The sequence below is a fragment of the Nothoprocta perdicaria genome, unplaced genomic scaffold, assembly GCF_003342845.1.
Source record: "Nothoprocta perdicaria isolate Ctin4 unplaced genomic scaffold, notPer1 scaffold_52, whole genome shotgun sequence".
In the NCBI taxonomy this organism is placed as follows: Eukaryota; Metazoa; Chordata; class Aves; order Tinamiformes; family Tinamidae; genus Nothoprocta; species Nothoprocta perdicaria.
In genome coordinates, this window is record NW_020455777.1 from 1,035,550 (window position 1) to 1,049,055 (window position 13,506).

General features: G+C 42.7%; 1 protein-coding gene across 1 annotated transcript; it reads right to left on the minus strand.

Annotated features, from left to right (window-relative positions):
• Positions 1–2,660: 2,660 nt before the first annotated feature.
• Positions 2,661–6,701, minus strand: ABRACL (ABRA C-terminal like). Its single transcript, XM_026048210.1, has 3 exons — positions 6,623–6,701; positions 4,370–4,443; positions 2,661–3,238 (listed from the first exon to the last, which is right to left on the minus strand). The coding sequence occupies exons 2-3, from the start codon at positions 4,428–4,430 to the stop codon at positions 3,054–3,056; spliced, it is 246 nt and encodes an 81-aa protein (XP_025903995.1). The 5' UTR covers positions 4,431–4,443; positions 6,623–6,701; the 3' UTR covers positions 2,661–3,053.
• Positions 6,702–13,506: the final 6,805 nt, after the last annotated feature.

Sequence of the window (13,506 nt, forward strand, 5' to 3'; positions counted from 1 at the left end):
ACTGGAGGGCAGGTGGGAAACGAGCAAAAATAACATCTCCCTGTTGAAGATATACAGCAATAACAGCTTAAACTGCACCAGCTACATTCCCCTGGGCCTCATCAAACCTGCTCCTGGTTTCCACCGTGCTCAGAGATCTTAGGTAGGCAAGAGACTGCACTAGCTAACTCCCCAGCACTGGGATATGCAGGTAAGCCCTCTATCGACCACTCTTTGATGCTGTTGTCAGAGATCATACCTTTATATCTTCCTATTTTACTGCAGTCAGGGGAATAACTTGCTCTTTTGGAATCACTGTTGTTCCTGGCTGACCTGCTCATTCCCTTCAGATCTGTKACTGATAGGGTCAAGAACCCACCACAGTGGATTGCTGACTGCCCTAATGCTCCCAGAAATAGATAATGTCTTCCTGTAAGGAGCTTTTTCAGTACAGTGTCAAGTGCTCCAGGAACCACATCTTGTGCCTCAGCCAGTAGCTGTAGTAATGATTTCCTCTGGCACAAGGATGCACAGGCACGGTCCCACACATACGAAACACTGTTAGCGCTTGATTTTCTCCGTGACAAATTTAGAAATGAGGTCATGAGAGCTAGCATGGAGCCTAAAGGAACCTATAAAACTCAGGGGCCACTGGACAAGTTATACATTGCACTTAGTACAAGTACATGTACTGTTACATTACATTAGTACTGTTCTGGGTACATGGCTCCTCTTCTGCTTCCAGAAACAGAGCAAAATTTAAAAAATCARTCTTATCTCCCTGTGGTAGCACACAGACGGAGTCTGCTGTGGTCGTCACATGGTCGTCACACGTTTGCTTCAGTGCCAAGTTTCACTCTTTTTTGCTATGCAGTGTTCCCAGAAGCTACAGATACATTTATTAACATTGCTAAAAGGATAAATTCAAACAAGGCCTAAGAGTCTCTTCATGCTCCCTCCGACGCTCCACTTGGGTTTACTAGGACCTGGATTCCTTACTAGGTTTACTAGGTTCTCAAGCCTGAAGCTGCTTCAGTGCCCACGGAGCTGTGGAAGGTGCCCAGGGARGGGGCAGGCCGGAGCCCACACTTCCCAAAACACTGCAAGGCACTCAGCCTCTCGGCGTACTCCGCTGTGCGGTGAGCCAGGCAGTGACTCAGGCCTCTGGACAGCAGAGGAAGAAACAACCGTGGCTATCCGGACACAGAACCCTCTACTTCCACCCCACATGCAAACGCCCGGCCTCAGCGGCACCGTGAGGCACAGCGGTGCGCACTCSCCCGCTCCGGTCTGGAAAGGGGAGCGCAGCAGCCAAGCAGGGCTGGCGTGGGGCCAGCAAACCCGCCGACGCTCTGCTCGGCCACCGAGCCCGAGCCGGCCACGACACAGAGCGCTCGGGCTTCCCACGAGCCCCTTCCCTGCTCCCTGGCCCACGCTCCGGGCCAGCGCAGACACGGGCAGCCCAGCACTGTCGGCACTCGAGCTCTGGGCTTCTCTCTTGCTGCATAAAGCTGAGCAAACAAAGATTAAGGGGACAGCTGCTGGAATTACACAGCTTCGTGGAGATCCCACAGTCGTGCACACATTTCCTATCTGGAAATAAGAAGACATCTTTAACCTTCCACAGGTGCAGAATGGTTTAAGTAGAGGGAAATTCCTCCATTTTACTATTCTTCAAAGTGGATGAATTTGCAAGCAAAGACTAGAAGCACAGAGCAGCAGGCACATTTACTTAGACCCACTACGATTCTCCCCCAAAACCACCTTCTCCCTCATAGACAGAATGTTTCATGCTGTTAAGACTAACTAGCAACAGTTTAGAAAACAATCTAAAAGGCTTTTTTTTTTTTTTCTCCTCCGCTCCTCTCACTTTATGCTTTAGGCAACTAAGAGACCGTGTGATTTCTGTGAAAGAAACAACCCCAGTSTGAAGTTGCTGTACCGCTTCCGGATAACCTTGCACGAAAGCACTGAGGGAACTCCTGGGCCACTTCCTTCGTAAGTCTAGAAGGCAAATAAATGAAGGCAGCCTTGAATACTGCCAGACACAGATGCAGCACATCTATTATTTGTAGCTTCCCATGCACAATCTGGTCGTTAAACACGTTGTGTCACAGGAGCAGGCTTGTCTGGTAGTTTCATGAGAAAGAGACAGCAGTGAAAGACACTAGTAAGGGTAGTAAGTGTGGAAAGTAATTCCAGACTGAAAACATGCTCACGCTTACTATGCATTTACGTACTTTTTGCTTTCTCATCTGAGCCAGGAGACAAGCTGGAGAAGCTCTACAGCTGCCTGAAAGCGCATTCCTCATTGCCATTGCTTTTATGGAGCTGCAAACAACGCGGAATTCCTCCCACTAACAAGGGAAATGGGCGAGAGAGGTGGGAAGGGCTCGAGGTTATAGAAAATTCTGCTCAGGGAATTCAGAAGCGTGGGAAGTAAAACTGTGATTGCCACACAGAAGCAAATTATTACTAGTCTGTGCTTTGTTAAACATGTGACACTCAGTTTGCTCCTATAAAACCGCCCTGAGGCGAGCCCACTTATGCATCTGACTCAGTGTTCTTTGTTTTTGCTGCCCRTAAGAAGGGATGGACATTTTCAGATTGAATCATGCTGCAAAATTACTTCCAACTCCCCAACACATTTTCTGTACAGTCATTTAACCATGTTGCTTAGTGAAATTCAATTTATTTTCATTTCAGTTTGCAAATATCAACAGTAATACAAATTTAAGTATGTGCTTTTATTTTACACTTTCATGGCACATTTTAAATTGTAAACATTAAATTATCACTCCTCTTCTTCATGTGTTGAAAATAACCTTTATCAAATACCTTTATGAGTATTACCTGAGATTAAAAAACATCTGTCATCTTTTACCTTAATTGTGTACAGTACTGTTTGAGGAATTACAAAAAGGAATGTTTTCCAAAATAAGATGGCTTCCTTTTGGCTATAAAGACATAGAAAATACATCAAAATGTATTAGAATCATTAGCCTTATTCTGAGGATCTTGTAAGTCATCGCCTGAAACAATTCAATTAACGCACAGCAGAAATGCAAACTAGTTCAGTCCTGCAGCAGCACAATATCAACGTTGTCATGAACACCTTGTAAAAGCAGCTCCCCTTGGTAAGAGACAACCTTTCGTCGTTTTGCRGCCTTAAGAGTTCCCACTAGAGCTTCAAAGAGGTTGGCACATTTTTCATCAGCAAAGAGCACTCCAAATTTCACACTCACTTGTCCATCAGCATCTAAATCAGAGACAAAACATGCAAACACAGGCAGGTCRTTTTTCAGTTAGTAGATTACTGCAGGAACAGAAGTGAAACACTCATAATGCKGAAAGCAACCCCATGGTGTTCACCAATTGCTATCAACCTGATCCTTCACTTCCATGATGTTTTGTCTTTGTTATAATGAGCAGTATGGAGGAAGATGCTCTGAATGTTCACGACAAACAACAGGCAAAGTTTTTTTTTTTTCCTCCCCATACAGTGGCCTGTATGAAGGACCATGTACCTCTTGCATTAATTTTCACTAATGACTTCTGATRTTTATGCATACTTAAGGTCCATAGTGGAAAAGTGTGGGTGCATTTCTCACACACAAAGTGAGAATTTGAAAGTGTATGTTAAGGTTAGCTAGATTATTCCTAAAGGATATATACAATCATATGAAATGCAAGATGTATATGACAGCTAAATTTAGAAAAATAAACAGAAACTGATGAAACTGATGGAATTGCATTAGAACTGAAATATATATATATATATATATGAAGAGATCCCACATCCCCAAATTGAATAAAACCCACAAATTGAATAAATATTTGCAAAGAAAGTAGATTTTAAACACTGAAATATTCTTTAGAAGAAAGTCTATTTTAGACAAGGACAGGGGAAGATTGGGGCTATATCTCCTGGATTAGAGTTTTAAGCATACAAATGAATGCCCTCCATATACTACCACGATGAACGGAACAGAAGTGTATGAACATTGTACTGCTGAAGTTCAGCAGTTACCAAGGAAGCAGGTGGAGGGTAAAAGTGTAATTCTTTCCTTCAATGGCTGTAGCTAGCATCCTTGAGGTCTAAATAAAAGGGTAATTTTGCAGTTGATTTTAGTGAGAGTAAGATTTCAAGACAACTTCTCCCATGTTGCAGAGGCTTCGGTGTTTAACTTCACAATGGGACTACTTTAGACAATGAATTCTGGAGAGTACTATACAGCAACAGTCCAACCTTAAGCGCATACACAATTTTTCAGGATGAGAGAGCTTGTTCAATTTAACTTGCCAAGTTTAGAAGTTGATATAACATGACTACATCTGTATGGTCAGAGGTATTATAATACTTTATTACAATACTTATTACAATACTTACTTTTGGTTCCCAAACGTCGAATCTCCTCGACGAGGAGGTTAACTTCATGTTCCACATTCATTGTTGTCTAAAAACTAAAATAAATTTTAATAAAATTACCGGGGCACCATGTGTTCTTTGCACATATCCATCATAGCCTGATCTGTTCATCAGGAGTATCACCGCATTTTATGAATCCCTGTAGCCTGGAGACCTATCATTATAGGTTAATCAAAGCTTTCAGTATTAAAAGGATAGAGCCTCCACATTTGTGTGGAATAAAAAAAAATAGAACTTCAGTGCTTTCTAAACTCAYACACAAAAAGCTCACCTCAAAGTGCTAGAACGTCTGGATCTGGGTTTGAGGAATATTTATTTATTTAAAAAAGAAGGAAAGAAACAAATAAATGAGTTTAAGGCCAATCACTATTTCAAGGGCAGTCAAAATCCACAACCACCTAGTTTGGTGGCATCATCGATCTTTGGGGCTCTGCATCCTTCCATCCATGCCCTCAATAAAAACAGAACATCTTTCTTTAAATTCCTCTCCAATGTATGTGGTGGGTGAGTGGCTTTGGGTTTCGTGTTCATTTTAAAGCCTTGCCCAACTTGCTGCTCATCCTGCCAAGGCGCCTCGGTCACGCAGCCTGTTATCGCAGGTCGCTGCGTGCAGCACTGAGAGGGCAGCTGCTGCTACTGCACATCTGCCCAAGCAAAACTCATCCCAAGTCAAACCACGCAAGTGTCCCAAGATGTCGATCCTTATTTCCATTCACAGTGATCCCAAGGAACTATTGCAATATAAAGCACAATCTGGTGCATCTCCCTCCTGTGACAGATGGCAGCTATCATTAATGCACATCAATGCCAGGGAAGTTCAGCCACACACGGCTTAGCAGGTGACAATGCTACAGTTGCACCAAACAAAGGATCTTGGCTACAAAGGATCCAAAGGTAGTAACTGCAAGCACCTAAAATATGTTTTGAGATCTRCGCTGTAAACAAAGCAGCATGAACAGGGTGAAACCTCAAGATGTGGAGCACCTTGAGCCACTAAAGGTGCCAAGATAAGAACATGGAACAGGGCATCCCAAAGAGAGCAGACAGGAAGTGTCAAACGCAGCCTCAAGAGGCGCTGGCAACATAGTCTGGAATCAAAGCGATGGAAAGAGCTTCCGGACTCGGGCACTATCTGAAAGGGTCTGTGTGAGTGCAGGTGCCGTCTCTGTAAGGGGCTGGCAGGCAAGCAGAGTCAAAACTTCACATCTGCCTGCAGGACCAACGCCTCCTTTCAACAACAACAAAAATCCATTACTCATTTATTATGTTAAAATGAGTCAGAGTGATATAGTTTTTACCTCCAGGCCCCTTGTGATATATGCAAGAGGTAAAATACAAAAACATATATATGGAATTTGATTTTCATGATCCAAATTCACTTACAAAAAGATTCATCACTTAACCTGCAAGTTTGAGGCAACCTCACCCAAACCCCTATTGCACAGTAGTGACAAACATCCGAACAGATATTAACGAACTAACACACAGCTTCACAACAGCCCGTACTGCCCGGGTTACCACCTCGGCAAAAAGGGCATTAAAACCCCAAGACAACATGATTTCAGAATTCCAATTACATTAGCTTATGGAACAAATAAACTCTATGAGCTTTCAGATTTTATTTAGCTGAGCAAGAGATATGACCTCTCTAAAACTAGAAGTTTGCAGTACCATTAATAATTTGCCAAGCTAACAATTTAAGTATTTGTTATTATAATTTCACTAGCTTCATTAAAGCTGTTATTTTAATATATATACATATATACATATATACATATATACACACACACACACCATGAATTTAAATAGCAGCATTTAGATAATTTTAAAGAAGGAATCTACAGCACGCTGCCAAATTCTCAAGATCAAACCCAACGATGGTAAGGGGTAAGCAAACGGGAGAAGGGATTCCAGGTATCTGTAAAAACACCCTCGGCTAACCATTAAGTTTACATTGCCGCATACTCTACACGCCAAGTACTGAAGTCACGGAAAGTTCCCTCTCTTGACCGGGAATTCACGCGGCGAGCGCGGGGAGCCGGCAGAGTCGAGCAGAGCGAGTCAGCCCGCGCTGCCCCCGCACACCCCGCGCCTCTCACACGGGAAAGGGAGCGCGAGAACGAGAGGAAAAGGGAGCGCGGGAAGGGGGAAGGAAAAGGGAGCTGGGGAAGGAAAAGGGAGCGCGGGCAGGGAGGCTCCGGCCGCGCCACTCACCCGCCGCCGGGAGCCGCGGGGAAGCGGCGAGGCTGCTGCGAGGCGAGGGGAGCCCGCGGGGCGCACGGGCAGCGATGATGGGGACGGGGGAGGCGGCACCGGCCCGGCCGCGCCTCGCCGCGCCCCGCTTTGCCGCTTTCCGCCTTCCGGGCGGGCGGGGAGCGGCGGCGCTGGACGCAGGGAGGGAGGGAAGGAGGGAGCGAGGGGCGGTCAGGGAGGCAACGTCCTCCCGCCGCTCCGCCCGCGCCGCCATCTTGCGCCGTGGGGCGCCTGGCGTCGCTGCGCTTCCCGCTGCCGCGCTGTGGGCTCGGGATGATGCCTGGAGTCGTTKTACCCGGTAAACGCCCGGGGCCTCGGGGCAGCGCAGCCCGGCGACGTCCCGGCTGTGGCCTAGGGCTCTCCGTCGCTGCAGGTTTCCCCACATGATTTTCTGCCACATGTTTTGTGAAGTCCTTGTGGTTTTGCTTTCTTCTAAGAAAAAAACACTTTTTTTTTTTTTAACGAAAAGCTTTAATGAGTTTAGGTTGACATGATTTACTTAGATAAAGTTCTTTGATTTTATTTGCTTTGATATAGTTATGATTCATTTTAGCCTACTTTTGCTTATCTCCAAGTCTTTGTCCTTTGACACTGTAGAAATATGGAGAATGGAGTTGAAATTTTTGTTTTTATACGTTTGCTACTGCTGTTGCCTTTCCTACTTCAAAGCAGTTCATGTTTTTGCTCAAGGACACAGGCATTAAAACAGTAGTAGGTATTCTTACAGAGTAGGGAGCCTGCTACCAACCCACCAGTCACAGGGAAGGCTCTAACCAAATCTTGAGAAATTTTCACTGCCATAGCTTATGGCATCGCCCTTCCTCGCTGCCTCTCCTGCCTTTTTGTCTGGCATGACTGCCTCCGAAGCAGAGGTGGGATAAGATATTTCCAGCCCTTGCAATTCCCATCTTCATGCCTTAGTTTGTAAAGATGAGACAGATAATTTCATAGACTACGACCTGTGCAGTTTAAGCCTGGTCCCTTACTACATTTTCTCATTCCTAACACGAGTGAAAAAATAGCTAAAGGCATCTCGAACCACCACAGCAAGCTCTGCTAGGGCTCATTTGGCAGTACCTGCAGCTAGATAAATTAATTTGCACGCTAGAAAGCATGCCAATAATATCTGTTTTCATCACTCCAGTGCTGTAAATTTGGAGTCCAAGACATCTCCTGACTTTTTTTATATTGGTGTTTTTATTAGAATAATATCATTGCATTAAACAATTCACTACTTACTTTCATTTAAAAAAATCACAACATCTTCATCAAAATCAGAAAACAGTGTGCTGCAAAAGAGCTATATACTCAGAAGGCAATACCAAATCAAAATATTCTCAGATTAAGCTATATTTAATATGAGTAAAGGCTGTTCTTTTTGAGGAAATGAACCATAACAATAAGCAAAATAAGGAGGTGAGAGGTACGTTAATAATTAAATGAATGAATCTTAAATCTCTCTGAGAAATTTAATCAAGAATACCAATGCCGCCTGAATTTCAACCCACTGCACATAGTATATATTTTGTATACGCATATGTGTATACAAAAAGACACAGGTTTTTATAGTATAGACCCTTTTTTCATCTACTCACGGCCCAAGTTGGAAGGGGTTTCTAAGGGTTTTAAAGTGGCAAAGATTAATCTTTATCACAGAGGCCTCTTGCCTCCAGAGGCAGAGCCAGCWCCCATCCAGCGAGTGAGAATGGGGGAGTCTGTGTTGTGGGGCTGCTGTTTTGTCCCTCCTGCCTGTGCAGTAACCAGCTGGGCTAGCCCAAGGGAAGCAGGCAGACCTGATCCTTGCCTCATCCCCAGGAGGCAATTTGCCTTCCTTGCTGCAGAAGAGCAGGAGGGAAGTTCAGGAAGAGGAAGGAGGGGCTCGTCCTCCCCCAGTACCATCCCAAACCAGCTCACCGGGTGGCCTTGTGTCCCGTGTGAGTTGCCATTCAATTCTGTTTTCATTAGTTTATTGCAAAAACAACAACAACAAAAAATAAGCTGAACTGAATAAAATACAAAGGAGAGAATTCTAGGAAAAATGTAATATCTGAGGAGTGTTGTAACTGTGCATATGAGTACATATTTATGTCACAGCATACTGCTCTTCACAAGATCTCCATTTTGYTGGCCAACATTATATTGGATACTCTCTTAAAATATGTAGATCTTTAAAGAGAAACCAAGATAAAGTTTTTAAAMTGGAATCTAATTACTGTGTTAGCAAATGTGGGAAGTACTCCAGTTACTTAGCAGTACAGACTAGAAAAAAAGGTGCTGTTTTTCTGCCATTGTGGTTAAAAGCATGCTTTCAGTTGGGTTACGTAAGTACTCTAGATTTCTTAATCATCAGAGCAGCATTACATCTGCACAATTATTGTAGTCCTTCATTCTGGGTAATGTAATGGTTATTACAGATGATTTCTGTTTGATGGAGTAATAGTTTGGGACTTTTGGGGCCCAAAGTATTACTATTATTATGAAATCTATGCTAGAAATGTTTTCAATGACTGTTTTGAATCATAGTCATAATTTATAACAAGCATATCAACTATAATACATATGAGAAAGAGAAACAAAGATCTGTAATGAAATACTTTAACCCTTCTTGAGGAATTCAAAACCATTTTTAAAATTCTGTTTCTTGAAAAGAAACAGCCTAATGTATCCAATGTATCCAAGTATTGCTCTCCCTGGGAGCACGTCAGAAGATTACCTAAACGCAGCATGCWTGTGTGCTGGCAGTACTGTCTTTTTCCTGGCCCTTCCTTGTCCTGTGATGCTAAGATAATTCTAGGTAAATCAGTAATCAAAAGCATCTGTTGCTGTGACAAACAGGCCGGGCAGCGTGAGGGGTAGATGGTGATTACGTCATTACAGGGGCAGCAAATATGAAAAAATAGGGAGATGATGTTTTTCTGTTCTTGTTCTGTTCTGGTTTTCTGGGGGAGTTTTTGTTTGTTTGAATTAAATAGGATGAAACGGACACAGGAGCACACAAGACGGATAAGGAGCACATTGCTCACATGTTTAGTAGGTCATCTTCAGAATCATAATTTAATGATGATAATAATTTAAATTCTCCTTATTGCATTTGTGTTTTCCAAGCAAGGAAATTCCATCTTGAAAGGTCTGTTCTCATTTGACCATCACTAATATTTCATACTGTTACCATCTCCCCCAAATACAGTTTTATGATTAGTTTTACAATTAATTAGTTTACAAAAAAAAAAAAAGAGGAATTATGCAACACAAGATTTAAAAATATGGATGGAGAACTAAAAAGCAGGCACACTGGATACAATCAAACATCCATATAACCCAATATTATGCCTCCAGCACTTAGGAGTAGTCATTTGGAGGAACGGTATAATAAACAGGGAAACTAACAGTTGATCCCCAGGCTTTCCCTGATAGCCTAGGAAAGGTTCCTGCTGGCACTTACTGGATTAGACTAAGGACTTCCTGAGAAATCATCACACTGAAAAGTGACAGGTGGGCATTCATCTGTGAATTTGTCTAGTTCCTTCTTTAACCTGCTTCCACATCTTGATGTCTTCAGTTGCATAATTAATTTATGGAGCTATGTGTAAAAAAGTAGTTTTGTTAATTTTTAATGATGTTTTCCTGAGAATTCATGAAGTGTTTCCTTTTTCCTGTATCCTGAGTCTGTCTCCACCATTCTCCATGATGGCCCATGACTGTAGTGCTCCAGCCACCATCTCTTTGATAAGCTTAAAAGCCCTGGTTTTATTTAATCTCTCATAAAATGAATTCCAATCTATGTTGTTGATCCTTCTTTTTATTGTTCTTTGTAATTTTTCAAATCGTCCCAGGTTCTTTTCTGTGGCTGAATTACTAAGACTTTCGGCATTATTCAGCACATGGTATAGCATATACAATTGCATCATGATGTTTTCTGTTTTGTTCTCACTCCTAATAATTCCCAATATTCTACTTGCCTTTTTGAAAACTGCTGAGCACTGTCTACAGTGGTTTCAAAACCTCCCAAGTGGTAGGCATTCACTGTGCTGTTATATATAGTTAGGATTATTTTCTTCCCAGTACATTATTTTGCATTTTTCAGCACCATCTGCTATTTTCCTGTGCGAATACCAAGTGTAAGGAGAGTCTCTGATAATCTGAAATAGAATCATTCAGTCTTTGTCGCCTTTTTTCCCTCGTCAGTGATGACATTGGAATAACACAAGTCCCAACACAGATCCTCCTAGGAGCCYTCTCGTAGCCTCTCCCCTTTGTGGAATGCCCAGTCAGCTTTATCCTTTCGTCCCCTCCTGCCTTTCAGCCTCTTACTGGTTCAGACTGGAGCCCGTCTTCTTATCCCTCATGAGATTAGCTTTGTAAAGGCCTCTAGTGTTTACAGGAAACGTGCAAACAGTTTTGCTGAAGCAGGTTTCTCCAGCCAGGCATGCAGCACACCTGAAAAGAGCAGGCAGAAGAATTTTGCAAGGCCTTTTGCATATCAATGGCCATTCTTTTTTCTGTTTTCCAGCATAAATCAGCTAAGTATTCTTGCTCTGCTATTATTGTATTGATAATATAATAAACTAGGCCATTCTTATTTTGCACAATATTATGCTTTGTTTCCTTATGYGTGCCTGTGGGCGGGCAAGCACCCGTGTGCACCCACACGTGTACCACAAAGTTTTCCGTGGAGATTYTTACTAGCTAAAACAGTGCTAGAATTGACACTGTGATTTGCAGAGTTTTGTGCTGGAAGAGACCATCTCACCTGGCTTCTGATCTAATCCAGACCCCGCCTTGTTCTTTCAGTACATTTTGACAGAAGTTTAGTTGCTGCTGCCGGTGCCGCAGGTTGTCCTGCCTCTCTCCACACATGGAGAGATTCGAGCAGGAGTGTGAGTGTCTCGTGGGGCCCCGTCCCACCACCTGCCCATGCCCTGGCCTCCCAGGAGTCGCTTCTGAGCACGGCTGGGTGCCCTGCTGTGCCACCCGCTTGGGATCCAGCAGGAAGCAGCAAAGCAACTTCGGCCCTGCTCAAAACAAGGTTCAAAAGTATCTCTGCATGATTTAAAGATTTCAAGCGGTGGAAGATCTTCTGTTTTCCTCACTCCCATGGCCTTTGTAACGCCACAGGAAAAGTGAGACACCTCTTCTTGGAGCAAGACAGGGTCACTGGCTGCAATGAGAAAGTCAGCAGGGCWGCAAGTCAGTGGTGTCATAGGAACCTGAGGGAAGTAAACAATATTCACCCAGTATGGCTGAATAAAAAACTATTATTTGGGACAAGCCAGGCAGCCAGAAAAACAGCACTGGGTTGGTTCTAACTTTTCCTGTAAGGGGAAAACAAACAAACAAACAAACAAAAACACAAAAAACCCCCACACTTCTTTTCTTTCTTTTTTYCYTTTTTTTTTCTTCTTGTTTTTCTCTCTTTCAGTGAGCTGGAAAAGTAACCTAACAAAATATAGGGCTTTTTTTTTTAGTGTAAAAGCAAACATGACTGGCCAGCCTTAGAACAAGAGACACTGTAAATACAGAGCAACTGCTGACAGCCTTGGCACTTGAAATGAATACATCCATTGAGTTAGATGGAGTGATTCACTTAGGCTGTTATTCACCTGTGTCTCTTTGAGTCTTGTTTCACAAATTACCTCAGGGCAACTCTACTCTTCTTACAATCCCCTAGATGCTTCAAACAATGTAAAACCTCTTCTACTTAATTTAAGCGTGTAGATCTTTACTGCACTCGAACAGAAAAGGAGTCCTTAAAATCTTGATGGAAATCACCAAAATGGCCTGCTCTTCACCTAACGCAATCTAAGCCTGTGTGTGAAATGACAGAAGTACTCTACTGTCAGCACAGGCTAAAAGACTGGGCCCGTAATGTTAGTCCTACATCAAAAACTTTAAAGAGAACTAAAGGGTGACCTAACATGTCTGATCAGGGCCACATGACCCTTGTAAAACTGRACTTAAAAGCTCTCTAAATATGCACAAGGTCAGAATTAGCAGGGAGTATATTTTGAGCCTGGGTGATGCTTTTTTATACAAGAAGTTGTGAAGCGAAGAGTACGTACAGCCATGTGTGGAGACAGCAGAGTATCAGAAGGTTTTGGGAGACAAAAAGAAAAAATATTTAAATAGCTGGTTGTATTTAATGTGTTTTATGGTATTGCRTGCTTTAACAGCTGAATATTTGAGAGAAACATGGCAACTAATGGCATTTTCAGATTCCTTGTGTGAGAAATCTGTTGGAGTGAGAAATGGCAGTGCATCTCCCTATGGACAGGTAGCAGCTTTATGGCTGACGTGCCAGTCCCTCTGCCCCAATGTCTTGCCTGTATCCAGAAAAAAAATCGCCTTCCCTCTCCTCTTCCCTCCCTCCATACACATACACTAACTGACACTTCAGGAAATTTTCCAGGAAACCAACAAAACTGCCTTTACATAAAGTTGTCAACCAGTAGTAACAAGAGATGACAGTTACATTAATACAGAATTACTATTCACATCTACTTCAAATACTGCTCTGGGTGTAATATCTTTATTTATTAGCTTCATATAAATTTCCTTCCTAAAGTTCAAGCATTAATAATGACTCGTGACAGAAGTACATCAAATCTTTTCCTGAAGGAAAATTTTATGGAAATAGAACTGTGGATTGACATTTGTCAGGATGCATTTATTTAACAGACAAAGTCTTGTCATGGCAAAAAATCATTACATGAATTCTTTTTTTTTAGTGAAATGTCAATACCTCCTCCTGGCCATGGAAACCTCACTCAGAGAAATCTGAGAAGTTCATGCTTGGGAAAAAGCACAAGAAAATTTCCTCTGTCACTGAAGTAATGGGAGCCAATAAT